The following is a 27,302-nucleotide window of genomic DNA, read 5'->3' on the forward strand; positions in this document are numbered from 1 at the left end:
GGGTCACCCCTACATCCCCCCAGGATGTCCCTCGAGGTGCGGGAGACCCTCGCGTCCCCAATGGGGACACCCAGACAGCCCCCCAGGTGTTAGCAGCAGCGTGGCTGGCAGGAGGAGACGCAGCTTTATGGCATTTCTCTGCCTTTAGGGCGTGAGCCACACAGCCATAAATCAGCACCCCAACTCCTCCACCTCCCCCAGAGCTGGCCGAGCGCCTGGCTCCCGCAGAAGCAGCCCCATAAATCTGTTATTTATGTTATTCAGCCACCAAACAAACCCTCCTGTGGCCGCCGAGGGCCTGCGCGCGACGAACGCCCGCCATCCATCACTTTAATGGCCGTACTCTGGAAATTAAACCTGTCAGCGCCCCTCAAGGTGAACGGTCCCAAGTCTGTGACATCCCTCAGCTCCCCTCCTCCTTCCCGGCTCGCCCTCATCTTCCCTGTCCCTCTCTGCCCCTGCCATCCCAGCTCGCCCCCTCCCCACAGTGCCCACCTCCACCCATATCCCTCCGTGCTCCCCTGGGCAGTTTTGGGGTCCGGACACTCCCCAAAGGGTCCCACGGTGCCCGGGGCTGTGCTGCCTGGGGACAGGGGATCCCATGCACCCAGGGGAAGCTGCTGAGCTGCCAGCAGCCACTGCGGGTCACTGTCCCCCCGTGTAGGATTTATCCCACATCCCTCTTTCCCTTCATCTCCATCCCTCCCCATCCCTCTGTCCCAGCCGCGCCTCTCCACATGCATCCTTGTCCCCAAGCCCATGGTGCTTAGGGGTGGCAGCAGGACATGGGGTAGGGGCAGCCCACCCCGCCCCGCTCGTGCAGCCCCATAATGTGATGGGGGGGGCACAGCAGCCCCCAGGGAAGCCCAGAAAGGGTGCAGAAACCTTGGGAAATTTGTGTATATATGGACACATACATATATATAGGGTCTGCAGGGACCCTCCAACATCCTGAGGACCAGGGGAGCTGGCTCACTTTGGGGTCACAGCCTAAGCCTAGGGCTCATGGGGAGGCAGGTGGCAGGGGGTGGCTGTTGTGACCCCACTCCTAGGGGCTGATCTGAGCCCCCCCGGGATGCTAGAGCTGCGGGAGGGGGCACACACCCTGAGCACGCCCCTTTATCGCCCCTGGTGCCCCAGGTATGGGGGCACTGGCAGGGCAGAGCCCCTGTCCCCTAAGGAAGAGCAGAGGCATGGGGATAACAGCTTTATAGGGGCGGGGTGTGGGGACTCCCCCAGATACACACAGAGGAATAATTACGAGTTAAATAGGATCCAAACACACATAAGTTAAAGCGGGGGGCAGGCTCCCCACGGCCCCCCTGCCCCACACGGGCACAGTCTGTGGCTGCCAGCGAAGAGGCCCCCGACGCCTCAGCCCGGCCCCTCTTCACAACACGGAGCCCATCTTCCTCTCGGCGGCGCCCAGCTCGTCCTCCTCCTCTTCCTCATCCTCCTCTCCCCCCGAGCAGGAGGAGTCGGGGCCGTAGCCCAGCTCGGCGGCGCTGCGGTGCAGGAAGCCCGAGCCGGGGCTGCACCCCACAAACTCGGGGCCCTCGCCCGCCTGTCCCTGGGGCTCTCCGGGCAGCAGCTTCTCGCAGGCTTTGCCGAGCCCCCGCGGCTTCTCGGCCTCCGCCGTGGCCCCCTGCTCCTTGGCTTTGCGGCTCCGCTTCCACTTCATCCGCCGGTTCTGGAACCAGATCTTCACCTGCCCACGAGGAGAGCACCCAGGTCACCGGGGGGCACAGCCCTGTGTGGCCTGTGTGCCCCCCCACCCCATCCCATCCCCACTCCCCTCCCCACCTTCCCTGCACCGCAGAACCCCCCCAGCTCCCATTTTTGTAGGCATCACCCCAAATTCCCACCCCCATGTCCCCAGCAGCCACCCGTTCCCCATTCCCCCCCCCCAGGGCCACGGTACCTGCGTCTCGGTGAGCATCAGCGACGTGGCCACCTCGAAGCGCTTGGGCCTGGAGAGGTACTTGTTGAGCTTGAACTGGTTCTCCAGCTCCAGGAGCTGCTGGCTGGTGAAGGCCGTGCGGGGCCGGCGGCACTTCCCCATCAAACCAGCCTGCGGGGTGGCTGCGGGACAGACAACGGGACGGGAAAGGGGTCAGGGGAGCAGCGGCGATGGGGACACCCCCTCGGCGAGCCCGGCGCGAGGAGGAGGAAGGCGAGCGCCTCTTCCATCGCCTCCCGCCCCAATAATGGCTTTATTGCCCAGCCAGATACGTTATCGGGCCTCGGTGTGCAACTGGGATCAGCCCTGGGACTGGAATTAAAGCTCCTTTTATTGCCGGGACACGCAGGTGTCTGCCCAACCGCCGAGGGCTGCGGCGCAGGGCTCCGTGCGCCCCGTGCGGGGCTGATAGCTCGCCCTCGGCCCGAGCAGGAGGCTGGGGAACAAAGGGGCCTTTGAGAGGCCGGTGTGGGGTGGCTCCCGCGCCGTGTTTGATCCCTGCTTATCTCCTCTCCGCTCGCTTTATTGTCCCCCCCCTCCAGGGTTTGGCTTTTACTGCTGCTCCCAGCACCGCAGCGGCAATCAAACCCAGAGGTTTGCAGCTGGGAGTAAAGGCTTGGAGCGGTGCAGGGGGGCATTAACGGGAAAGGTCCTCGCCACGTCCCACGGCACTGCTGCAGAGCCCCCGTTCTCCCTCCACCAGCTCGTCAGAAACCCAGCATCAGCTCAGAAAACTCCTGCCCGGCTGGGCACAGGGACACATGTGGGACAGCCGTGGGTTTGGGACGGCTGTCAGAGGGGGATCCATCTCCAAAATGCCTCTGCTTCCTCAGCAGGTGCCCAGCAGCACCCGGCTGAGCGCAGCGGGTGGGGGTCACTGCCCTCCTCGTGGGGCACGGGGCAGCAGCAGCCACGTTATCTCCTCAGATTCCAGCTTTGATCCCAACCTGCCCATCTCCCGAGGTGTCCACCGAGCCCTTCACAAACACGGCGGTGACGCACGGCGCAGGAATTTATGAAGGGGGCATTAACTGAGCGCCAGCCAGGTCGGATCCCGGGTACCTGGGTGCTGGGTGGGACAGGTCAAACAGGCAGGTGTGGGGCCGGGCTGGGGCTCTGCAAACTTCTTTCTTGTGTGATGAGCAGGGGGTGGACACGACCCCCCTCCTGCACCCGCAGACCCACGGTGCCAGATCCAGCTCGCAGCCTCTGGCTGTTTAAACAAGGGGCTGATCAGAGGGATGCTGTGCCGATGGCGCTGACATGCACCCAGGGCAATATTTCCCTCTAAGAAGTGTTAGAGGGAAGGCAGCTCAGCTCTGCAGCTGTGGATGGGTCTCTGCAGACCCTCAGCAGAGACACGGGATGGAACAGACCCAGGAAGGGCCCCTTCTGCCAAGGAAAGGGCCGTGGAGCTGGCTTCTCCCACCCCAACGTGGAGAGTCTTGGGCTCACCCCCTGCACCCATGCCCTGGGGCAGCGGATCCTGGCTCTGGGGAGCACAGAAATCCTCCAGACCTCCCCAAAATGCTCCCTGTGCTGCCTCCTGCAAGGCCAGATGTGGGGAGAGTGGAGGCACAGAAACGAGCCCTGACCCCAAAAGCAGAGTTTTCCACCTCAGTGTCTCCCATTTGGGCTCGGCACAACGGTGCCCACCACGGACTGTGACTTCCTAGAATCCCCTAATCCATCCTGCCCCAATCCTGGCCAAACCAAAAGCCACCACCAGCAGCACGGGGATGCTGAGGAGAGGAGGTGTGTTCCAGTTTGCCGTGCAGAGGGGAAATGCCCGTCCTAACCGTGTGTCTGGTGCAACCTTCCCCTGCCCCGTGGAACGGGCAGCAGCCCCCCAGGGCTCACCTCGCTCAGCCCCCTGCCAGCCGAGCCGTGAGCACTTCTCCATCACCACCTCCACCCCACAGAAAGAGCAACCCGTCGGGAAGGCTCTCCCCCTAACCCAGCTCCTGCCTCAGCATCATGCCTTTGCTTGACAAAGGGTTTCCTACCTGCCCGGACATCTCCTGCGGGATCACAGCTCATCTCGGTGTCCCTTCAGCATGGCCAGGACCCTCTGATGGGTGCCTGGTGTTTGGCTGCAAAAATCAATGAATATATCGGCTGGCCTGGAGCTGAGGAAGCCCCCGACTCCGTGGCCGGGAGCTGTACAGGACAGCTGCCTCCCGGATAATTAGATAAAGCTTATAAAGAATTATTAGCTTATTTGATACAGTTCCGTCTACTTGATAACGAGCCTAATCCGAGGTTGCTATTAACCCACTTGGTTTTAATTTGGTTTGTTTAGCTACAGCTCGCTTGGCTTCGTGGGCTAGCAGATAAAGGAGAGGAAATGAGCTGGAGGTGCTCCTCCAGATGGCAGGGCTGGCAGGAGGAGAGGGGGTCCCAGGGCCAGGGGTCTGCCAGCAGCCCCCACTGCTCTCCATGGGACAGGGTGGGTAAGGGACCTTCCGAAATCTTCCACCCCCTGGTTTCCTCCATCGCTGGCTCATCTCCCACCCTGCAGCTGCGCATCGCCACGCTCTGCTCCTCCAGCTGTCTGCTCTGCTCTCAGCCCCCAGCCCCCTGCTGCATTTCCACACCACCAATAAATCCCGTAAATACCGATGCGCGCAGCACCCCGGTGCCAAACGCTCTCCCCGAGCAGTTCAGGAGGGCAGCCGCTGCTCACAGCGAGTCCGAGCCCCCAGCACAGGGACCCGGGTGGCTGCGGGGGGGACATGCCTGCTCCTTGGACCTTCCCCGCCTGCCCTCTCACTCCGCATTGCAGCAGAGGTGAGAGCAGAGCAAGCACACGCTGTGCGTCCCCGCAGAGCCTGCTGCTTCATTTGGGGCTGGCCCTCTCCTTCCACCACCACCCTGACCATCCCGAGAGACCAGACCACGCATCCCCTGCAAAACATCTCTACCCTCAAAGCCAAAGCAGGAATTCATGATTTGGCTCAGGAATCTCCCATAAATACATCAGAAAGGTGACCTCCCCGTAGGGTGCTCCAGAACAAGCCCTGGGAGGCTTTCGGATGCGTCTCTCCCAGCTGTCTGCTCAGTGCCCAGAAAAACATCACCAGCAGCACAGAAACTTGTCCTCACACACCCTGAAAACTTCATCCAGGCAGCTCTGTGTGTCCATCCCTCCGGGCTGGGTGATGTGACAGGGACACACGGACCACAGGCAGCCCAGGAGCCCTGTGCCGACAGCAGGAGGGGAACAGCCCCTTGTGCCTCAGCCTGCCCACGTGTAACTTAACGAGGGAGCACAGGAGGGGCTGATTTACGCTCATTCCCCACTTGTGCATTATTATTCGTTTCCAGCAGCCCGGGGTTGTTATTTTTCGTTTCCCGGTGCCGGTCCCGCTCCCCGTTTCTTTCTTTTCGTTTCCTTCCCGCAGCAGCAGGGCGCAACGAGCCCGCAGCAGCCGTGCGGTGCCGGCGGCTGGGGGGGCGCAAGCAGAGACCCCCCCGGGGGCAGCTCTGCCCTACCGGCCCCGGGGCCGGCATCCCCCCTCCGTGCCGCCCTACAGCCCCAAGCTGGGGCAGGGCTGGCAATGGGGCCAGATTCCCCCCCCTCTCCGCATCCCGGGACCCCGCTCGGGGGTCTCAGCGCTGTGGGTGCGACCCCGCAAAGGGCTCCCCGCAATGGGGAGCGGGGCCGGGCACAGCAAAAAAGCCCCTCAATAGGGCCGGCCCCGTGGGTTCCCGACCTCCGACGGGGCGACACTGGTGAGCCCCAACCCCGAGGTTATTTTTTTTTGGGGGGTGGGGGGGGCGGTCCCGGATCCCTTACCGTGGAAGTCGGAGAGCCTCGGCACCAGCATCCCGGCTCGGATCCAGTGCTCCAGCGGCAAGGAGCCGGCCACGGCCGCCTTCAGGTGCTCCGCGCCGGGCGGCGGCAGGTGGGGGAAGCCGGTGTAGGCGAAAGCGGGGTGCTGGCCCCCCAGGGCCGGCAGCGGGTACACGGCGGGGGGATAAAGGGCCGGCAAGGCGCCGAGCCCGGGGCCGGGGAGATGCAGCAAGCCGGGTTTGGGGACGAAACCGGCCGGGGCGAGGGGCGCAGAGAGCTGGGGAGCCCTTGGCGAGGGGGTGTCGGTGCGCCCGGGGGGGCCGGGGCTCCCCGCGGGGCTGAGCCCCGGTGGAGACGCGCTCCTCGGCGGCTCTTCAGCCAGCAGCGCCTCGATGCTGAAGTTTTGGGATTTCTCCATGGGTTTGTGCATGGCGGGCCCCCCCTGGGCACGGCACGGCTCGCCTGCCAGGGCAGCGCCCGGCCGGGCAGCCCCGGGCCAGCCCCGGCACCGGCGGGCATCCACCCCCGGGCCCCCGCTCCGCTCCGAGGGGCTGCCCTCGGGGGCAGCCCTCCTCTCCGCTCCTCCTCCTCCCGGGCACTCGCTCTCCCCTGGCCACCGGGGGGGCTTTTTGAACCCCCCCTCCACCTGCCCCAGCTCCCCATTGGCTCCGCGCTGCCCCCCCCGCCCCGCCGGCCCGGCCTCCCTCCAGCCTCCGGTGTCCTCAGCCTCCGGCACTGCGCTGTGGGACCCCGGGGGGGGCCGATCCGGAGGCTTCTGCACCCCCCCGGCCTCGTAAGCTCCGTGCCCAGGGGGTCCCCAAGCTGCAGGGCTCGGTTTCCCCGGAGGGCACGGGTTTGCTCGGATGGGGTGAGACCGGAGGGGCTTCAGTGCATGAACCCACAGCCCTGCGGGGCTCTGCCCTGGGCTCCTCAGGGCTGGGAAGGCAGGAGAAGTGCTCCGTGTCCCCCTGCTACTTCCCATTGCACCCCTGTGGGACAGGGCGAGCCGTGGAGCTGAGCTGGGTGCACACAGCGTCCCCATCCCCGCATCACCCACGGCCATCCGGGATGCCAACAGGGCAGGCAGGGAGGTTTCTACCCATTTGCCCGGTCTTTGCCGCTACCACAGCCCTGCTTAAGGATGATCAGAGCTAAAGGGAGCTCCCAGCCCTGCGTTTCCTTCCCCTTCACCATTTCTACCCTTGCTGGATTCCCTGAGATTTTAGAGCGAGAGCCCGTTCCCCGGTATCCCGCATCCCTCAGAGGCTCGGAGCAGACACACGGGGAAGGAAGGGCAAGGCAGGAGCACACGTGGGACTTTCCCCAGCCTCCTCTGCCCGGCAGCCCCAGGGGTTTCCCTTCCTCGAGCCCATCCAGCCTGGCCTGGAGCCCACTGAGCTCCCTGCACCCACAGCTCCGGGGTCCAAAGGTCCCCTATAGGGGGATAATTTCCTCCTTCCTTCGCCTGGAGCTTACTCCATCCGTTGAGCAGCCCCAAATCTTTGGATGGGGACGGACACCCGACAGCCCTTCTCCAGCTGCCTCCCCGGGAGGGCAGGGATCAGCCCCACGGCCAGCCCAGGTCAACAGCAAGCAGGGCCATTTACTTCCCAATAAGAAGAGAAATCTAGGAGGAAAATAGAAGGAGTTCCCTCCTCCAGGAGAGTCAAACCCAGACGCTGGGGCCCTGCAAGAGATGCGCCCGGGGCAGGAGCACCCGGCAGGCAGGGATGAGAGCAGAGCCCAGGAGGTGGCCAGCAGAAGGGGCGGGATGCGGGCGGTGATAGATGCCAGGGTGCTGATGAGTTCACAGTCTTCGGGGTCATTAATCAGATCAGAGCTGGATTAAGGTGGCCGAGGTCTGATTAGCTTCATTTCCAGCCCCAGGAAGGAGGGAACTTGCTTTCCCATCCATCAGGGTCCTCCGGTGACAGCTCACCTGGCTGCTAACTAGATCTGGGGATTGCGAGAAGCGAGCGTGGCTGGGGCCTGCTCCCTTACCTCTGCCCGTTGCAGAAGGGGCTGCACACAGGAGAAAACACAACCCTGAGCATCATCTGAAGGCCACAGCCCCCAGGATATCAGCCTGACCCCATGCAGGGAGGGCCCTGCGGGCTCGCATCCTTCCCCAGCCAGCTGCCAGCACTGAGCCGCGGAGGGGGACAGGTAGAGTTTGGGAGCACAGTTCAGTTTTACAGCCCCGCCGTTTCCTCGCCGTCACCTTGGGCAGCAACGTAACACCCCGCAGCACCGCCGACTGCCCCGAGATCAAAGCCCAGGGTGCTGAGGAAAACACACACCCCGATAAAAAGCTGCCGACTGGGACCAGGCTCCCGCTTTCCCAGGCTCAAGTCCTTATCCCAGGCACCCGACAAAGGCAAGGCCCATGCTGAGGCTGTTTCAATTTCCAATTAACCCGTAATTTTGGCTGCTCACAGACTGTGCTTTAACACCAAGCCATTCTGGTGGGTTTGGGCAGAGGCAGGCATGGGTTTGTACCCTCTTGCTCCTACCAAGGTTTGAGTTGCTAAGTCTTGCAGGAGCTTCCCTGTCCCCAGGAGGCTTGCTAAGGATTATCTGCTCCTCCAGCCAGGGCTTTCTGCCTTTGGAAGTGACTTCCCCAGGTTTTTGGAGCCTTAACCATCACCTGCAGCGCTGCAGCCCTGCCCCTCGCAGGCCACCCCTATCTCCGGGCTCTGGGAAGCCGCAGGAGGCTGGTGGGGAAGGTAAATAAACTGCCAGCCCCGGGGTGATTTGTGGCAAAATGAACAGCCCCCAAGTCACCTGCGGGTGGCCCAGGGAGATAATGGCTCCTAATCAGCCCCACAACGGTGGGAGCCGGGCTCTGCGGGGTCAGGCCTGGCACGGCCAGCCCCCTGTCCCAGCCTGCTTGGTGGCCGTCCCCTCTGCAGAAAGCACTGGTGCAGCTTTCCGCATGGCCCAGCACTCCCAGGGCTCCCCAAATCCCTTCAGGTGTCTCCCAGAGATGCAAGGAGCAAGTGCCAGACGTGCCACCAAAGCCACGTGCGCTCCTGCTCCCAGGCTGTGCCACGTCGTGTGCCCCCATCCCTGCCTGCACCCCCTTCTGCTTGGGGTCTGCCCATCCCGGGGGTCTCCGAGCCAGCCTCAGGCTGCGCCCTAAGGGACACAGAGAGAGATCCCCACGTCTTGGCTCGGTGAGGAGCTCCGCAGCCCCCTGCCCACCGCGCCCAGCCTCCACGGTCCCCCCACGGTGCCAAGGTACCTGCCCCAAGCGAAGGGGTTAACAGAGCAAACACCTCGCCGTCCCTCCCCGACAGGCCTCCTGCAGGGATTTCTGAGCTGCTGTTTATTTAGCCAAGCGATTCCTCAAATAAGCAGCCCCGGCTCTGCCGGGACGTGGCAAGGCTGAGCAGAAAAACGTGTTGGCAGCTCCCCTCCTGGAGCAGGGGGACGGCAAACGGGCGCAGGGAGGGCTGCTCGGAGCACCATGAGCCAGAGCAAGCAGTTGGATCCCAGCAGCTCTGGGCTCTCCAGCTCCCCTTTGGCTTCCCGGGGTCCTGAGCTGCTCCCCAAAAGGGCTGGGAAGCGAGGCTGGGCCCTGGGTGCAGGGTGACCCCCCCTGCACAGCCTCACCTCCTGCTAATGGGCTTTCCGTGGAGTCAGCTCCCAGCCCCGCTCCCTGGGTGACTGGGTAAATGGGCTGCTCCTCCCAGGACCTTGGGCTCTAATTAATGTCAGCTCATTAAGGAGATAACGGCCATTTATTGCCCTGTCTCCCTGGCTGCTGATTAACCCTTTCCCAAGGCAGGGGGGGTGGTGGCGATGGCATGGGGTGGCAGGAGCTGGCGACGTCCCTGCAGTGACACCCAGGGGTGCCTCGGGAGGAGGGGGGACAAGCAGGACAAGCAGGGCTCTAGGGCACGGTACCCCCTCCGGGGGGGCTCAGGCTCTGGTGCCATCCATCACGGTGCGCGGTGGCTCCCTATTAGCGGCTGCTTAATCAGGCTGAGGGCTTTCGGCTCGTTAAGCTGACACCTCCGCCGCCGGAGTGAGCCATGGGGGCACGCGAGGTGCCACTTATTTATTTGCTTCTTTCCCAGGGAATATATTAAACAAATTAAATTCCTGGAGCGTTGGGTCAGCGCCGATCGCTCTGCGCCTGTGCCCGGCACGGCCGCGGGGAGGGTCTGCCGCAGAGCCCGGCCCCCCCAGCCCCATTTCCCTCTGTTCCCCCCATTTCCCTCCCCATTCCCCTTCCCTGGGTGCTGGGAGGAGGTCTTGGAGGAAATGCAACCCCTGGCTCCTGGGTGCTGCTGCCAGCTGTATTCCTGGCTTTTTTTTTGGGGGGGTGGCCCAAAATAGTCGGGGTGGCACCACGACTCCAAGAATGTGGGGTTTAGGAGAACCCCGTGCAGCCCCAAAAATGCTTTAGTGCCTTAACAGCGCTGGCGTTGGCTTTGACCTGAGTGGAGCCCTGAAACAAGGCTCTTTACCGACCCCCCCCAGGGTTCAGGTCCCTTTGGGATGACAGCCGTGGATTTGCCCCAAAATGAGCCATTTGGCGCTTTATTGGCCATTCGCAGCTCTTTCCTCTGCCACCTCCCCTTCCCTCCCCATCCCGGCAGCGAAGCCTGTCCTGTCCCACCCCCTCCTTTTTGGGCAGCCTCTTCCCCTCCCAAATCCCAGATCCCTTCCACTTCGGTCCTGCTGGGTCCGGGAGCGGTCCCACCTTCCTCTGGCGGAAGGGCGACTCCCTGGAGGTTAGCGAAGAATTAGAAATAATTTAATTTCCCTCCCCGGCGGGGCGCTTTGATGAGCTGAAAGGCCCCTTGTCAGGCGGCGAATCCATCTTCCTCCAGCCTTACAGCAAATTTCATTCCCTAATTAGAAACTCCTGCCCCGGAGCGTGCTGCCACCCCCCCCCCCCCGTCTCCCCAGCAGCACCATGAGGAAAATAAATCGTCCCCGTAGCCGCATTGTTGTGGCTGGGGGGCCCCGCCGGGAGTTATTGGAGCAGGAGGGAGGGCGGGGAGGGATGCAGAGGGATGATTTATGAAGGAAAAGGGTCCTGATGAGATCTTTCCTCGGCCCTCCTGCGCGCATACCCGCACACCCCAGCCCCGGGGCACCCCCCCCTGGCAGGAGGTGGCTGTGGGATGCTAGCAGGGCTTCCCAGGGACATATCCTACAGGTCCCTAGCTCCCCCAAGCAGCTGTGGGATCGTGCATGGGATAACATCGCTGCCTGCCGCCTGGGGGGACCGCCAGCATCACCCCCCGGCGCTGCCACCCCATAGCCGGGGCTGTGCGACGGCAGAAGGCTGGGGGGCGAGGGACAGACGGGGGAGGCGGGGACGGGGCTGGGGTCCCCTCTTGTTAACAAGGCCGGGCCCTGTAACCTTTTCAAGGCGCTGAATGGGAGGTGGGAACCTCTCCTCCCCCGATTTGGGGTCGGGGGGGGGAATCTTGGCTTGGGTTTAAAGCGCTCAGGCAGGGAGGGGGGACGTGCGCGCTGCCCCAGATGGGAGCATGTGTGGGGCTTGTCCCGCCGCCACATGCCCTCCCTCTCCCTCCCGCCCCCCATTCACATGGTAATGGGGACAAATTGATGGAGGGACATCCATTGTGGTGCCCAGCCCTTCTGCCGGCCACCCACCGGCAGCCCTATCCATCACCACCTCGGGGTGGGGTGGGATGGGATGGGGGCCCCGGTGGGATGCTCTCATAGCAGAGCAGAGCTCATTTCCCCCATGCCCACAGATCCCCTAAAACCCTGGGTCTGGAAACCCCCCCGACACCACGGGACATCCCCAAAAGGCACCACCGGTGCTGTAGGGGGGTGCCTGTCCCCATCAGCCAGGCTGGTGCTGAGCTGTGAGGGCGCACGGCCGGAGCAGAGCCAAAATCCCGATGGAAATTTCACTCCATAAAGCGGCTCTCCAAGGCCTGACCCTGCCGCCCCCCCACCCGGGGGACCAATTTGTCCTTCCCTGTAATAAGAACCTAATTAAATTAGCCCAGTCGTTCTCGCCGAGCCCTTAAATTAGCCGTGGTGAGGAGGGCCCTCGCTGACAGCCCACCGCCGGGTTGCTCCGCGCTCGCTGTGCCATGGGGTCTGGGGAAAGACCCCCAGCTCCCACCCCGCTATGGGGAGGCTTGGGGATGGGGCAGGGGTACACGGGGGGGCTGTGTGGGGCACAGGGCTGTGGGGTGAGCTGGAGGGGGGACAGGGCTGGAGGTTGTGAGCACCAGGCTGCTGTGGAGACCCCCGTGCGCCACGTAGGGAGGGCGGCACTGGGGTAAGGGGTGCTGCGGTGGCTCTCAGCTTGCTCTGCCCTGGGCTGGGGGCTACAGGTTGAAGGCGATGCCCCCCCCCCCCAAATTTGGCTCCCCCCACAGCAGAGCTCGGAGCAGCCTCCTGGGAGATGAGAGATTTATTGGGCCGTGTCCCCGAGCGGGGAAGGTACATCCAGTGAAGAGACAAAAATAACACCTGCCGACTCGGTGCTCTCTCTCTGGACAGCAATCACCATAGAAACTGTGCTTTAAAATAATCTTTAAATAATTTCTGCTTTTCATTAAAATAATAATAATAATAATAAAAAAAAATAAGAAATCCCCCACCCCCACCAGACAGCTTGCCCGCCCCTCCCGTCCCCACCTTCCCCTGCACGCGCCCGCGATGCCTCCCGGCTATGGTACATACAAAGAGCAGATAAATAAATAAAGGCGCGTGATGCCGCAGGGGGGGCACCGGTCACAGCCCCCCGGCCCCCTCATCACCCCCACTGCCGGGGAGGCCGAGGCTCTAACGGGGATTTTGGGGGATTTTTTGGGGGGCGCTGGCCAGATCCCCAGCCCGGGTGAGCAGCAATGAGATACCCTGAGGGTTTGGGGTGCCGGGGGGGGGGGGGCGGGAGGTCAGGCCAGGCAGGGCTGTGCTCCAGCACCTGGGGGGGTTTCTGAGTTTTGGGGTGCAAAAGGCGTGGATTTGGGCTAGTTTGGGTCACGCTGCCCAGCCTTCTGCCCCGGCAGCACCTGTGCCACCGAGTCCTGGGTCCCGTGCCAGCCCCAGGGGGAATGGCACCCCCCCCCAGCACCCCGGGACCCACCCCCCCAAAGCCTCTCCATGGGGTCCAGCCGGGCTGTAGCTGCCGGGAGCTCCCTCCTCTGCTCCCTCCAGCCCTTTTGGGCCCTGCTCCCCCTTTTCTGCCAGACCCCCGCCGTGAGCTAACCCTGCACACGCACACGCACGTCACACGCACACACACACATAGCAGCATGTGGATCCCGCCGGGGGCACCCCCACCAGCACGGGGGCGAGGAGGGGGCACGGAGGAGGAGGAGGCGTGCGGGGCAGCCCCCTTTTTGCCCCCCTCTGCTGGGGGCACATCCCCGTGCCGCCCCCCTGAGAGCCGCCCTGCGGCCACCTCCTCCGCCGGCGCACCCTCAGCTCTCCGCCTGGGGCACCCCCAGCGGGTGGAAACTTTCGGGGGGCAGCAGCAGCCTGCCCAGGCGGTAGAGCAGCCCCGAGTACCAGTGCACGCCGTCCCCCTGCGCCCCCGGCCACCCCAGCAGGCTGTGGTAGAGCCGGAGAGGCCAAAAAGCCAGCTGGGCCAGCTGGTGCTCCTGCACCAGGGCGAAGCACGAGGCCACCACACCGTCCACCACCAGCGTCCCGTGGCTCGTCAGCGGGGCGTAAGCCCCCACGTCCGTCCGACCCCTCACCCCCACCACCTCGGCGGGCTGCCAGCCCCCCGAGCCCACCGCCACCAGCACGAAGTGTCCGGGGCGCACGCGGCTGGCAAAAGTGGGGCGAAAGAGGGCGGCGGGTGCCGAGGCGTTCTCGGCCACGAAAAGCAGGTGGGTGGGCGTCAGGGCCAAGCGCCGGGGGGGCTCCCGCGTCTCGATGACGTGGAAGGCAGTGAGGGCGCGGGGTTCCTTGTCCAGGAAGGCCAAGAAGTCACTGTAGGTTGGGCGGCCGGCCCCATCCATCGCCAGCACCCGCTGGCCCGGCCGCAGCGCCCACAGCGGGGTCCGGGCACCATTCTCCAGCGTCGCCAGCGCCCGGCCGGGGAAGCAGCCGCCCGTCTTCGCAGCAGCCGAGTGCTCTGCGCAGGGAGAGAGAGGAGAGGAGAGGAGGGTTACCCATCTGCGAGACCCCCAGCTTCTCCCCTGTGACATGCAGAGACCCCCCCGTGCTGCCCTGCATCGCCACCCTGCGCGGCTCCCCTGCGCACAGTCCTGGGGGCCCTCCCCGTGCCGTTTTTGGGGTTGCTGTGTGTGCCAGCGCCCGCTCCCCAATGTAGGGCCAGGGCACTGTGACCACGCTGCAAAGCAGGGCCCCCAAACCCTCCTGGCCCAGGGAGCAGCCAGTGCAAAGCGCAGGGTGAACACCCTTGGGTGTGGGGCACCCGAAGTTTGAAGAGGGAGTGCAGAGCCCCGTGCTGGTGGCAGGCAGAGGAGCAGAGTCCAAGCTCCCTGGGTGCCAGGGCGCTCCCTGCCTGCCCGTGCCCTGCAGTGCAGCACCCACGGCCCCCCCCGGGAGGATGCAGCAAGGAATGGCAGCAGGGCGCAGCGCCTGGCACCGCAGCTCGCCCCTACTCCGTGCTGCAGCCCCCTCCTCCTCCTCCTGCCCGCCCCCTCAGCCCCTGCTCCCTGCACCAAAACCCTCTCTCAGCTGCAGGGACGTGCACCCCCACCCAGCCCCTCAGCAGCCCCAGCTCCCCCAAGGCACAGCCTTAGGGTCTGTTTGATGGTCCCAACCTCGAGCTCCCAGCCCCTGGGGCCCTCTCCCAGGTCCCCACCTAACCCCACAGCCTCCCCCCAGGTCGCACTGCCCCCCCATCCCTCCCCAGCCTCGGGCAGAGCCAGATCCCAGCCCCCAGGCCCATGAAGAGAGGCATCCATCTCTGGGACAGAATCCTTTTATTACTCAGACGAGGTGCAGCGTCCGCCCCGTGCCTGCTCCCCAGCAAGGGACAGGTCCCAAATCCTGCACCCCACGTCCCCGGGCAGGCGGCAGAGCCACGGGAGGGGGAGGCTGGCAGGAGGGCAAGGGGGGCACCTGGCAGAAGCAGGGGCACAGGCACGGGGCACGGAGGGGTGTGCGGGTGCAGGGGGGGACCCGAGGAGACGCAATACATACAACAGGCCACGCGGCCATCCGTACAAAAATAAAAGCCATTTACTAAGAGGCAGGGGCAGCCCGGCTGCCCTCTGTACACAGCTCTGGAGGGGACCAGGATGGGCACCCCACAGGCTCCACCACGCACCCCATGGCTTTGGGGATAAAGCCGGGGGACACAGAGCCCCGGGGAGCCGCTGTGAGCCACAAGGCTCTGGCCAGCCTCCAGAAGCCCTCCAGGGTCTCAGGGCCCCGCTCGGCTGCCTGGGCCGTGGCGTTTGTCTTCGGTCAGTCCAGGGGAGCATCCTGGGCTTCAAGAGCCTTGGTCCTTCTCCGGGGGCACAGCCCCACTCCTCCGGCCAGCCCCAAGGCACTGGGGTCAGGGTCCTCGCTTCGGAGCCTGGCCCCGTTTCTCCGGCCAGCCCCGTCGGGCACCGGGAGCCCCGATCCTTGTGCCATGCTTTGTCCCTCTTCTCCGGGGCTGCGTCGCTCCCTCTCTGCGCCGCGGTCGCCCCACGTCCATCGCGGGCCGGAGATGCGCCCGTCCTGGCATCGGCACGGGGGAGCGGGTCAGCGCGGGGGGCCAGCCTGGCGTCTGGGGGTGTCGGGCCGCTGGCTGCGGGCTAGGGCAGCAGGACAGGCACAGTGCGGTGGGAGCCGAGCCTGGGGACCCCCTCCCAGCACCCGGGCGAAGCGTGGCACCGAGGGGCACCGAGCGGCACCGAGGGGCACCGAGCGGCACCGCCGCAGCGGCCACCGCGGCTCCTCCTCGGGCGTGGGTGCGCGCACGGCTGGGGGGTGCGCACCGTGACCGTGGGCACGCAGGGCTGGCGTGGCACCGCCGAGGCTGTTTCCACGCGTGGGCACGGCCGTTTTGCCCCGAGGCCCCGAGGCGTGGGGCTGGCTGCACGTCCCCGCCGTGCGCGTTGCGCTGCTGCCCTCTGCCGCACGCCGCCGGCACCGGGCTCGCAGCCGAGAAGGGACCCGGGGGGGCGCTCCGGGAGCTTGGGCACAGCTTCCCCATCACCACCCCGCTCGGCACGGGGGGGTCCTTGCACCCCATCAAATCACAGCTCGGAAACCCCTCTCAGCAGCGCACAGGAGAAGCGAGAGGCAGCACCCGGCCCCGGCAGTGGTTTCCCGCAGCTCCCGCTGCCCCCAGCACCCTCCCCAAAACCCCCTCCTCAGCCAGCAGCCAGGCTCCCCAGGCACGTTGCAACAGGAGGGCCCCCCCCCAGCCTTACCTGACTTGACGGAGCAGTGGATGTGCGCCTTGGACTCGTAGTAGACCCAGTCGAAGCCGGCCTCCACGGCCAGGCGAGCCAGCATGCCGTACTTGTTGCGGTCCCTGTCCGAGGTGGTGATGTCCACGGCTCGGCCCTCGTAATGCAGCGACTCCTCCGAGTGGTGGCCGTCCTCGTCCCAGCCCTCCGTCACCCGCAGCTTCACCCCCGGCCACTGGTTCATGACGGAGATGGCCAGGGAGTTCAGGCGGTCCTTGCAGCGCTGCGGGGCAGAGGGGCAGAGTCAGCCAAAGGATTTTGGGGATGGGGGATTTGCCCTCCTGGTTCGCAGGTTGCGTCCCAGTGTGCTTCCACGAAGCCAAGGGATGGGGAAAAGCAGCTGACAAGGAAACCCTGGGGGACAACAGCAGGTCCCCAAGCGCCAGGGCTGCCACAGAGGTCACACGAGCGAGCTGAGCCCTGCCTCGTCCTGCCCTGCCAGGGTTTCTCACCCCAAAGCACAACCCAGGGATGCCAGCCCTGGATTTCTGGGTGCCTTTGACTGCTTCCCCCAGCACAGCATCTCCACCCACAAGCTGCAGCTCCAAACCCGCTCCAGCCTTGCACGAGCCCCTTGTGCCCCTGACTCACAAGCACAGCCTGGACCACTGTCCCCTGCCTGGGCTGCAAAGGCGGTGGAGGACAGGTAGAAAAGGTGCAAAGAAAGCAAAGTTTATGGCATCAAGGAGCTCCTTGACAGCACTGGGTGAGCAGACGAGGACTGCCCGGCCAGGAAGAGCTGGTGGGGAGGTACAGGAGAGCTCTGTAAAGCCAGAGAGGGGGACAGAGCCATTAAGGTCCCATACGGGGCAAGTCCTGGGAAGCATTAAATGAAAGAGCCGGGCAGCAGGCTAGAAGCAGACACCGTGGGGGATGTTTTCGTGCTGTCACTGCTGAGCTGGAACTCGGTGCCGCAGGACGTCACGCTGGCAGCCACACAAGCAGGTCATGAGACACTGTCCCCGAGAGCACGAACCAGGGCTATAAAACCTGGAGCTGGGTCCAAGCCCTGGCTCAGAAAGGGCCCAGCACCGCTCCTGCAGGGAGCTGCCCCCAGCACGTGGGCCCTCAGCCTGTCCCCATCACCAGCTCCTGCCCCGGGGGAGGTGGGTGCTGCTCCTCCTGGGGAACCCCGCTTGCTCTTGGCATGGTCCAGGCCCTAGGGAGGGCAGTGCCAGGCAGGTCTTTGCCCCACATGGGGCGGGGGAGCGCCTCTGCCCTCGTCTCGTGGCTCCCTGGGTGTGGGGAGATAAGCTGGGAAGGTGTTGGACAAACAGTGCCCAGGAGAGGGGAGGAGGAGGAGGGAGGGGAGCGACTTTTGTCCTCACCAAACACCGCCGTGGTGCCACTCTGCGCACGGCACAAGGAGCTCCCAAGGCCCCTGCTGGCAGAGAGGGGGCTTGGGGCTGGGGGCCACCCTACGGAGGCAGGCAGCGAGCCCCCCACACCCCACTGCATCCCCTGCACGGTCCCGGCTCCAGGTGTCCCCTCACCACCCCGCTCCGGTCCCCTCTTTGCGCCCTCTCCGCTGACCCCTCCATCCGCCGGGTGCTCCCTGCAGGGCAAAACCCCTGCACCCCCCCAGAGACCCTCCAACCTTTGTCCCCTGGTGGGGGACAAAGCCCCTGGGGACAGCCCAGCCTGTCTTAGAGGGAGCCACCTGTGCCACCCTTGTCCCCAGAGGTGCCACCCCCGCGGGGCCCCCAGTTCCCCGGGCTGTCAGGGTCCCCGCAGCACCCAGCACCGGCTGTGCCTGTGCCCTGGGCGGCCGGCAGGTGTCAGGGCACGGGCAGGGACCGGCAGCGAGCAGGTACGGAGGGCAGGGACCGGGCGGGGATGGGCAGTGACAAGCAGCGGTGGGCGAGGGCGGGCAGGTGGCGATGCGCAGGGAGCGGGCGGCGATGGGGAGAGGCGCAAGGTCTCCTCTCCGGGCTCATCCAGGAGGCTGCGGTCCCCAGCGCGCAGCCCAGGGGGGCTGAAACATCCCTGGGGACCAGGGAGGGGTTGGGATGTCCCAGCTGGAAACCCGAGGGACAGGCAGGTGGCAGGGTTTTTGGGGAAGGTGCGCGGTGGCAGCGTGTGAGGGAGGGCACAGCCCGTCCCTGTCGTGTCACAGGTGGCCGGACACCTCCAAGCCACGTGTAGGGCTTAGGGTTAGGGTTGGGGTTAGGCTCTGGGCTGTCCCACGGCAGGGGATGTCACCCTTTTGGGAAGGCAGCAGGGCTGGAGGAAGGGCACAGCGCCAAGAGGACACGGCCACCGGGGACCCTGGGACACTCAGGTGGGGACCTCAGCCTCACACAGGGGCTGGGGGGGGGATGTGTGAGCGATTGCTCGCAGCAAAATTGCCCAAAATCTGGCCAGGAGAAGAAGAATCACACCACACCTGTCCCCAGGTGGAGTTTCTCCCAGAGGGAGCCAAGGTCCTCTCCTGATGTCCCCAGTTTGTCACCGCCGCGAGGGTGGTCGCCACAGCAGGGTCTGCAAGGGGTGATGGCTGGGGTGGGGACACCGTGGGGGCAGGGGGCCTGGGACATTCCTGGGCCAGGCTGCCGCGGAGAGGTGAGGCAGGCTCTGCCTCCAGCCTTATCTCAGCACCTCCGAGTGGGACCAGCGAGAGCAAACACACTGGAATTCTTGAGGAAGATGAAACGATAAAGGGAAGGCGGGCAGAGAGCAGCGCTACCCACCCCCCCAAGCAGGCGGCATCGTCAGGCTGCCTGGGACACCCAGACCCTTGGACTTGGGGAAAGAAAACAGGTTTGGAGTGAGTCAACAGCAGTAAAAGCCAAGGCACTGGGGGAAGGGACAAGGAGCTGGGTCAATGGCCTTTCCCAGCCCAGAGCTACGCGGGGGCACGGTGCCAAAGCTCCCACGCCTGGGGGCATCTCCCACAGCCAGGGGCCAAGGGATGAGCCCGGAGGGCTGTGGGATGAAAGCGAGCTGCCAGGAGCCGTGCCAGGCAGTGGGGACAGTCCTCTGCCCGGCTGCCCCAAGGCACCAGGGTGCCCATCCGTGCGCGGATGTGCAGTGGCAGGGACCGTGCAGGGCTGAGAGCCCTCACTTGGGCAGCACACGTAACCTTCGAGAAGAGCCAGGGAGCTTCCAGGTGCCCTGCCAGCAAGGCAGCAGGCAGGAGGGAGCTGGCAGGTGGGACACGGAGCCTGGGACATGGTCCTGGGGGGGGCAGGGGCACTGCCTGGGTCAGGGCAGGCGGTGGGAGCAGTCTCACGGGCAAACACAGTCAGAGGTGTGCTCCTGCCTCTAATCCAAGCCATGCGATGTCACTCGGATGAGTGACAGGAGTGACAGAGCTCAGCATCCCAGGAGCTGTTCTGCACCAGGGGATGCAGGCTGCAGTGAGCAGCGGTCACGGCTCGTGCAGCTCACGGGGGGCTGGATTCAGCCCCTCTGCTGCAGCCCCCGGCCTGAAAACCGCCCCGTGCCACAGCCTCTGCCCCCGGGGAGCTGCCCTTTGGGGCGCACGGGGTGACAGAGCTGCCAAGCCAGCACCCGAGCCACTTCTCTCCTCAGTACCAACACCTCGGGCAGAGTCCACGGCCAGAGCCCTGCTCGGCTCCTGCCCCCAGGAGCTCACCCAGCCGCCCGCCAGCCCCCGACCAGGGGGTGCAGTGGGCAGCGGGCAGCCCCGGCTCCCCCCTGCCTCCCCCAGGAGCTCAGTCGGGCTGTAACCCAGTGCTGAAGCTGGTGGCCGGGTTTCTTAGCAAGGCCGTGCGGCTCCTTATCTGCATTCCTGAAACCCTCAGGCATTCTCCTGGCAATATTAAAACACAGAGTAACCTTCGTCCAGCATCACCCCCGCCACCCGCCGCCGTCCTCTGTCCCCCGTGCCCCTCCTTCCCCTGGCCCAGGACACTTGCAGGCTGGGTTCAGCAGGGCGTTTGCACCGCCGGCTTCTCCCCTTCCCCAGACTCTTCAAGCCGAGGGCTTCCCCTTGCCAGGCTCCCCGCACCATCCCACCCGGGGGGCACGGGGGAAGCGGGGGCACCAGCGCCCAGGGGGGCTCGGCAGCAGCGCGGGACGAGGCCGGCAAGGTGCTCCTGGAGCTCCTCTGCGTGCCCCTCGCCTCCTGCGGGCTCAGCTCTGCCCTCCGCTACTCGGAGCAGAAAGGCAAGGGCAGGCAGGGCGCAGCGGGGCAGGGTGCTGCCCCTCCGGGGAGCGCCGCGTCCCGGCGCCGCCGGCTGGAGGCACGGAGTGGCAGCGCGCTGCGACCGCGGGGACAGCGGGACACGGGCTGGGGACAGCGGGACAGGGCGCTGCCACCTCGGGGGACGGTCCCGGTGCTCGGCGAGCCCAGGCGGGGCGCTGCTCCGGCGCTCCCCGTCCCGTCCGTGCCGCACCGGGGCACCCGGCCGGGCACCGGTGGCCGCAGGTGCCCGGCGCAGGGGAAAGGGGGGAGAAAGGGAGCGGCGGCGGGGCCGTACCTGGGTCATGAGCCGGTCGGCGCCGGTGTTCTCCTCGTCCTTGAAGATGATGTCGGGGTTGTAGTTGGGCGTGAGCTCCTTGAAGCGCTCCGAGTTGCGCGCGATCTTGCCCTCGTAGCGGCCGCTGGCCCCCAGCGTCTTCTCGGGCACGTTGGGGCTGAACTGCTTGTAGGCGAGGGGGATCAGCTTGCGGGGCGGCCGGCGGCGGCTGCCCACCACCCTGCCCGGCCCGCAGGAGCGCACGGCCGGCGCCAGGAGCAGCGCGCACCCGCTCAGCAGCAGCAGCAGCCGCGCCGGCTTCATGGCGCGCCCGGCGGCCCCGGGGCGGCCCGGGGGACCGGCGGCTCCGGGGGCTCCGGGGGCCCCGTTAGGCTCGCCCGCCGCTCCCTCCGCCCGCCCCGGGGCTCCCCATGCGGGGCGCAGCCGGCGGGCAGGTGCCGGTGGCGGTGGCGGTGGCGGCGGCGGTGCCGCCGGAGGTGCCGGTGGCGAGGAGCGGGTGCCCGGCGCGGGTGCGCTCCGGCTGCCCGGTGTCGGTGTCGGCCCGCTCTGAGCTGCCGTGCCCCGGCGGGCGGCGGCAATAAATAGCGAAGGGCCGTTTGTTTTGGCAGGAGAGCGGCCGCTTGCGGGGCGCGGGGCTCGGCGCTGCCCGGAGCCCCCCGCGGTTTGCGCCCTGGCGGTCAGCGCGGCGGGGCTGGAGCCGGAGACCGGAGCCGCCGCTGCCTCCGCTCCCCGGGCAGGAGTGAGAGGGGAAATTGAAGAGATCCGGGACCGGGAACCGCCAGGACCGCACCCTGCCCGTGTCCCAGCCTCCCTGCGCCCTCCCTCCCTCGCCTCCTCCCCGCGGAACCTGCCCCGGGCCGCCCGCAGCCTCCTCCCCCCGGCCGAGCCCCGGGGCCCGCAGCCCACCCCGCCGGGCCACCTGCCCCCCGGGGCCGCCCCGGGACGCGCCCGGACGTCCAAGCTCCCCCCCCCTGCACCCTTTTTTTTTCTTTTTTTTTTTTTTTTTTAACTCGGCGGCCCCCCCGGGGGCTCCCCCAGCGCGGCGTGGGCACGGGGTGGCACCCCCGGGGCTCCGGCCCCCGCCGCGCCGCCTGCTCGCCAGGGGCCCGGGCCTGCGGGCGGGGATCAAACAGAGCAGGGAGGCAGCTGGTTGAAATTTAACCACAATATTCTCGCTCCCCATTGTTTCCAGGGAGGCCCGATATTTCCACAACAGGATTATGGCATCTGATTAACTCGCTGAGACAACAATGAGGGGCTGGGATGGGCTTCCCCTTCTAGCTGCCAAAAGGGGAAAGTAAATACAACACCCTGATTTCAGGAGCGAGGCTTCGCGGGGCCCCCCCGGTTCTCCCCCAGCTGTGCGCTGGGGAGGGGTCCGGCAGGGCTCTGCGGGCACCCTGCTGGTTCCCCAGGACGTCCCCAGGTGAGGCGGTGACCTCGGGACACCCCTGCACACGCAGCCCTCGCGGGGATGCCCCCTCACCACCGTGCCCTTTGGTGGGCACGGGGCGCGGGGTGCTCCAAGGGGTACCCGGGAAGGCCAGGTTGGAGCAGCCCAGCCCGGCTCTGCCTTCAGGTCTGCGCTGGCCTCATCGGCACCGAGAGCACCCGTGTGCTTGGGATGCTGCAGCCCAGCAGCCCCAAAGGCCCAATTCCCTTGTGGAGGAGCAAAGCTGGCCGGAGGTTTCTCCATCTGGGTTTTGTGCTCGGTAGCCACGCAGTCAAAAGCTGTGCCCAGAGCTCTGTGAAGCCCGGCCACCTCGCACGTCCTGCTGCTGCACACGCAGGTGATGGAGCAGGAGGGGCTTGCCAGCAGCCCCAACACTTGCACATCCAACACTTGCACATCTCCTCGGCTGGCTCCTCCAGCAGAGCATCCTCAGGCAGCCAAGAGGCAGAGCGGAGACCTGTCCCGGCACCACTCCCCATCCCCGCCTCTGCCTTCCCTGGGGCTGCAGCAAGGGCACAGCTCTCCGTGCATCACAGGCACGGGAAAACCAGAGCCTGGGTTAAGTCTGCAAGGTCCCCGGGCTGCTTTGCTCGCCCATGAGGTGAGAAACGAGCCCAGCTCCCCGCCGTGCTCACCCTCACGGGTACCCTCTCCCCACAGGGACTCAGGGCTGCTTCTTCCAGACCTGCCACAGCCAAATTCGGACGGGGAGCTGACTTGGCTTGCAACCACGGCTGCTGCCCATGCAGGGCAGCATCCTGCATCTGGCCGTGGTGAGCAGTGACAGTCCCCTGGACGCAGAGCCCGCTGTGTCCCCGTGCAGCAGGGACTGCAGGGCTCCCGCATGGGGACACCCGAAATCACTCCTGCCCATTGACCCCTGTTGGTGATGAAGAGCAGCCCCTCTGGTCCTGGCAGGGGTTTGGCACTGGGGCACGGGGAGGAATCACCCTCCAGCAGAGCTGGGAGGGATGCGGGCTCCATCCCTGTAACCCCCAGCACCTCCAGCATCCCTCGGCCACTCTCAGCCGCCACCAGGACACCCGGTCCCCACGCACCGCTCCCGGCTGCGTCCTCGCCTTGCCCAAGCCCTTCTCTCCCTGACCCACAAGGGTCCCCATCCCCAAACCCTTCTCCCCCCGCCCCACAAAGCCCCATCCCCGCACCCCTCAGGCTGGCCAAGGCCCCGCAGGGCTGCCCGGAGCCGGGCGCAGCGCGGAGCGGGGTGCCGCAGGCAGTCTAGGTGGTGCTATTTCTCTATTTTTGCACCAAACGACTTTGGGATTTTCCTCTCCCTATTCGCTGCCTTGGTCGTCTTCTTCTCCCCTCTCTCTCTCTCTCTCTCTCTTTTTTTTTTTTTTCTTTTCCTTTTCTAAAAATACTTGACAGCGATTGAAAGGTCCCTTTAATCGAGGCCACAGAGCCCTTATTAAGGGCACGGGTCGGGGTGCTGGGCCGTGCCCGGCATAACGGCTTCATTAAACCCTGCGAAAACTAATATTTATGGAATCAAATTTATGGAGGCCGAGGCCGAACTTGTGGCCTTTAATGTGTGTCGGGAGCTCAAATCCAGCCGGCTCCAGGGAGGAGGAGGGGTGGGGACAGGGCAGGAGACCCCAGCGGGACGGGATGGGACAATGAGCGGTGACACTCCCCGGGGCCGGCGGCACAACCTGGGCCAGGCAGGCACCGGTGGGCTCCGTGCTGGAGCCACGGGGGCTGGGGTCCTTGCCCTGCCCTGGCTGGGGGCTGGGGGGCATCAGCAGAGCTTTTTTTCCCCGCTGACAGCTCCAATCTCCTGCTTTCCCCACCCTCATCCCCGCTCCTGCAGCCCGTCCCTCCCCTGGGGGAGCGGGGCAGGATCAGTCCCTGCAGCAGGTCCTTGCCCCAAGCCCCAAACCAAGGGTTGTCCAAGGGGGGGGCAGCTCCTGGGTGCTTTTTTGCCCACGTAAGATGCTGGCAGATGACACAAGCTGGTTACGGCTGTCAGCACAAGCTCCCCGTCCCGCAGCTTCCCCTTCCCACCACCCACCCTGCCCCGCACGCTGCTCCCTCGGAGAGGAAATATAAAAACCTCTCGCCCTGGGACTGGCCGGCTGCGGCCCTGCAAAGGCCCTTTCATTCCCCTGCCACAGACACGGGGGCTGCTCCGGATGTTTTTGTTTCCCCCTCGCCGCCCGCGAGAGCAGGCAGCGAGGCTGCGGCCAGCCCAGCCCCGGGGAGTTGGGGGCAGGCAGGGGCAGGGGTCCCTGCGGTGCGCGGCGCTGCCCATTTTTGGCTGGCTATTTTGGGACCTGGTTGGGCACAGGAGTGGCATCCCGGCTCTGAAGGATGTGTGTGGACACAAGGGCTGGAGGAGGATAGCAAGGGTTGGATGGATGGATGGATGGATGGATGGATGGATGGATGGATGGATGGATGGGTGGGTGGATGGATGGATGGGGTACGGAGGGGCAGGACTCAGCGATCTCCTTCACGAGCACCCCCATCTGGATACTGCTGGCTGAGGGAGGACAGAGCAGAAGGGGAGGACACGTCACCCAGACACAGCCCTTTAATGCAAACAGCACGGGAGCAGGCTGCGGCGTCTCCTTGCCCTGCTGGCACCCCCGCAGCGGCACCCTCCCGCTCCCCTCACGTCCAGCGTGGGCAGCCTGGGAGCTGCACCCAGGGAGAGGCACCAAAAAGTTGTCCTGAGCCATCATCGTGGGGACGAGGTGCCCACGTCCCCATCTGGAGGCAGCTCGGGAGCGGGGAACGGCCCCGGCAGCGTCCCCGGGGAGGTGCGGACGAGGCGGAGGATGCGCCGTGCCCTGCTCTGCCTCTCTCAGGTGTTCTCACGTGGCGGCAGCGACCTCTCAGCCGAAGAGCCCCTTCGCTTTCTTCGGCTTGGCCTTGGCCGCGGGCAGCCGGGGCTTCTGCGCCGGGGAGGAGGTCAGCTGGGGGCAGAGGGGAGGCAGCGTCAGTGACACCCCCCCACCCCCATGTGGTGGCTGTGCACCATCACGCACGTGTGCGCAACCAGGGTGCAGGGGGGAGGACGTGGTAGGAAGCGAGCTGAGCCCCCCAGCCTGCCCTGGATGGGCACGGGGCTGGGATGCACAGTGTGGGGGGCGAAAATTGGGTGTTGAGGCCAGCAGGAGCGCACAGTGTGGCTTTTTCCGTGCCAACCTGGAGGCCCCTGGCACGGCCAGGCTGTTCCCAGCACCGTGCTCACCGTGGTTCCCTCACTCGCAGACGCTGTTTCATCCTCCGGGGACTGCGGTGGCGGGTCGGGGTGCCCTGAGGTTTCTGCAGTGGGCGCCGGGCCCTCGGCGTCCTCTGGTGCCAGGAGCAAAGAGATGCAATTTGGGGTTGAGACGAGGGAGCACGTGGCTGCGCCCAAACCCATACCCAGAGCTCGGGGAGCTCAGCCCAAAGCAAAGGGGGACACGTGCAAGGGGCAGGCTGCCCCCAACCCAGCTCCCTGCTCCCGTTCTCCGGGGACAGGGGCTCGCCCAAAGGGTGCCCCACGCGCCCCCGCCTCGCATCCAGGAGCTCCTCACCTGAGTGGTGCCGTTTCCGAGCCTGCTTGGCCTCCTGCAGCGTCACCGTCGCGTAGAGCTGCCGCAGGGCCAAGGCGAACGCCTGCCCGTCCCCCTCACTGCAGATCTGGGGCAGGCTCTGCGGGGACAAAGCAAGGGGGACATCGTCACCAGCTGCCAGCGCCGGGCTGGGAAACGACCCACGCACACACCTGCAGCTTTCCCGTTAGGAGGAGGCCAGCACAGCCACTGCCTGCAAGCCATTCATGAAGCGCCGGAGATAAGATCGCACGGGGAAGGGCTGTGGCTTCCCCAGAAGGGATAAGCCGATAAGGACCACAAGCCTCGGGCACGAGCAGGACCCCGGGCACGTGGTGGTGAGCAGGAGGTCCTGCCTCACCGCAGCCATCCCCTACACGTGCAGCACAAGCACAAGTGCACCAACGGGGCCGGGGAAGAGCCTGTGCGCACCGCAGGGAGGGCTCGGGGAAGGGATGTGCACGGGCAGCTGTGCAAGGGAGCGAGCGAGTGTGCACAGGGATGCGTGTGCAGCCGGGCTCCCTGGCGAGCGTGGTTACCGGTGTGTGTTTGTGCGTGTTTGTGCGTGTCAAAGGTCTGGCACTAATCTCTGCTGGGCTCCACACCCAGACAGCAGGAGAACAAAGTGTAACAGATAAGGCCGGTTCCTCTCCCGGCCAGGGGAGCGGGGAGGGGATGGGGACGCTCAGACCCACTCAAGGCCAGAGTCCAAAGCGTGCGCCCGGCTTCCCAAGGGCAGAAAGGGCAGGCTGAGACCCCCCCGCTGCTCCCCGCCGGGCAGGGAGCTGATGCCAGTGCTGGTGGCCAGAAAGGCACCTTCCCTGCAGGTCTCAGCCCTGCTGCTGGGAGCAGAGGCACAAAAAACGCTCAGCATCAGGCCACAAATGCCGCTGGGGTCTGCTTTTTTGGCCAACCTCTCCGCATGGACCTCCTGTGGCCCTGCCCGCTGCCACAGGAGGGAGCGATGCTCTGGTGCGAGCGCCCTGCCAGCATCCCTGGGATTGCCAGCCAGAGGGCAAACCTCCTGATTCAGCCCTGCCCGGCCTCCGAGCTGCGAGCAGCACAAGGTGCCGGGCAGGAGGAGGGATGCCGAGCACCTCGGACACCCCTGGGATGCGCCAGCCCTGATGGCTCAGCCCCACGGTGCCAAACCTGCACCCAAGGGTGCAAAAGCAGGCGCCCGGTGCTGGGAAGGCGACTGCACTTCAAAGGCAGCAGAGGGGCTGGCATCGGGTGGCCGACACAGCCCAGATCAAAGGCAGGAGTCATAATTCAGAGAAAAGCAAACAGCAGCTCCCAGGAAAAGCCGGGACCGGCGGCGGAGCGAGCAAAGCGTCCCAGATAGCACCGTGCGGGTCAGTGCCCCCGGGCACCACTGCCCGCGGCGTGTCCCCACCGCCGAGGGGTCCCCGGGTGGGAAACGGGGCCGCAGGTGCAGGGCACCCCCTGCCCATGCCTCCGGGAAGGGCTTGGCTCTAAATGTGGCTACCACAAGCCCAGGGTGGAATTTGGGAGTCACTGGCCACCTCCGAGCCATCAGGCTGCTGGAGCTCGCCCGCGCGGCGCAGACCCCAAGGGAAAAAAAAGGGTTTGTGAGCGGGGCTGGAAGAGCTTCCCTGCAAAGCCCTGACTCGGCAGGGAGCAGAGCGTGCTGTGCCAGCCACCGGCCGCCTGATGGCCCCGGAGGCTGAGAG

The 27,302-nt window shown here is 65.8% G+C and overlaps 3 protein-coding genes across 3 annotated transcripts in view; all 3 read right to left on the reverse strand.

The window, feature by feature from the left end:
* Nucleotides 1-1,194: 1,194 nt before the first annotated feature.
* LOC137858870 (motor neuron and pancreas homeobox protein 1-like) lies at nucleotides 1,195-6,385 on the reverse strand. Its single transcript, XM_068687237.1, has 3 exons — nucleotides 5,760-6,385; nucleotides 1,922-2,082; nucleotides 1,195-1,708 (listed from the first exon to the last, which is right to left on the reverse strand). The coding sequence occupies exons 1-3, from the start codon at nucleotides 6,184-6,186 to the stop codon at nucleotides 1,391-1,393; spliced, it is 906 nt and encodes a 301-aa protein (XP_068543338.1). The 5' UTR covers nucleotides 6,187-6,385; the 3' UTR covers nucleotides 1,195-1,390.
* Nucleotides 6,386-12,155: 5,770 nt separating this feature from the next.
* IHH (Indian hedgehog signaling molecule) lies at nucleotides 12,156-21,551 on the reverse strand. The gene is made up of 3 exons (XM_068687245.1): nucleotides 20,593-21,551; nucleotides 16,109-16,370; nucleotides 12,156-13,848 (listed from the first exon to the last, which is right to left on the reverse strand). Exons 1-3 carry the CDS (start codon nucleotides 20,893-20,895, stop codon nucleotides 13,187-13,189), a joined length of 1,227 nt encoding a protein of 408 aa, XP_068543346.1. The 5' UTR covers nucleotides 20,896-21,551; the 3' UTR covers nucleotides 12,156-13,186.
* A 3,032-nt stretch (nucleotides 21,552-24,583) lies between these two features.
* NHEJ1 (non-homologous end joining factor 1) overlaps nucleotides 24,584-27,302 on the reverse strand; it is a 28,273-nt gene continuing 25,554 nt past the window's right edge. Inside the window, exons 6-8 of the mRNA XM_068687246.1 lie at nucleotides 25,591-25,708; nucleotides 25,263-25,366; nucleotides 24,584-24,984 (exon numbers count right to left, since the gene is read on the reverse strand). Coding sequence (XP_068543347.1) covers nucleotides 24,904-24,984; nucleotides 25,263-25,366; nucleotides 25,591-25,708 — 303 coding nt within the window. The 3' untranslated portion in view covers nucleotides 24,584-24,903. The remainder of the gene's footprint in view (nucleotides 24,985-25,262; nucleotides 25,367-25,590; nucleotides 25,709-27,302) is intronic.

This window comes from Anas acuta, chromosome 6 (genome assembly GCF_963932015.1).
Source record: "Anas acuta chromosome 6, bAnaAcu1.1, whole genome shotgun sequence".
Taxonomy (NCBI): Eukaryota; Metazoa; Chordata; class Aves; order Anseriformes; family Anatidae; genus Anas; species Anas acuta.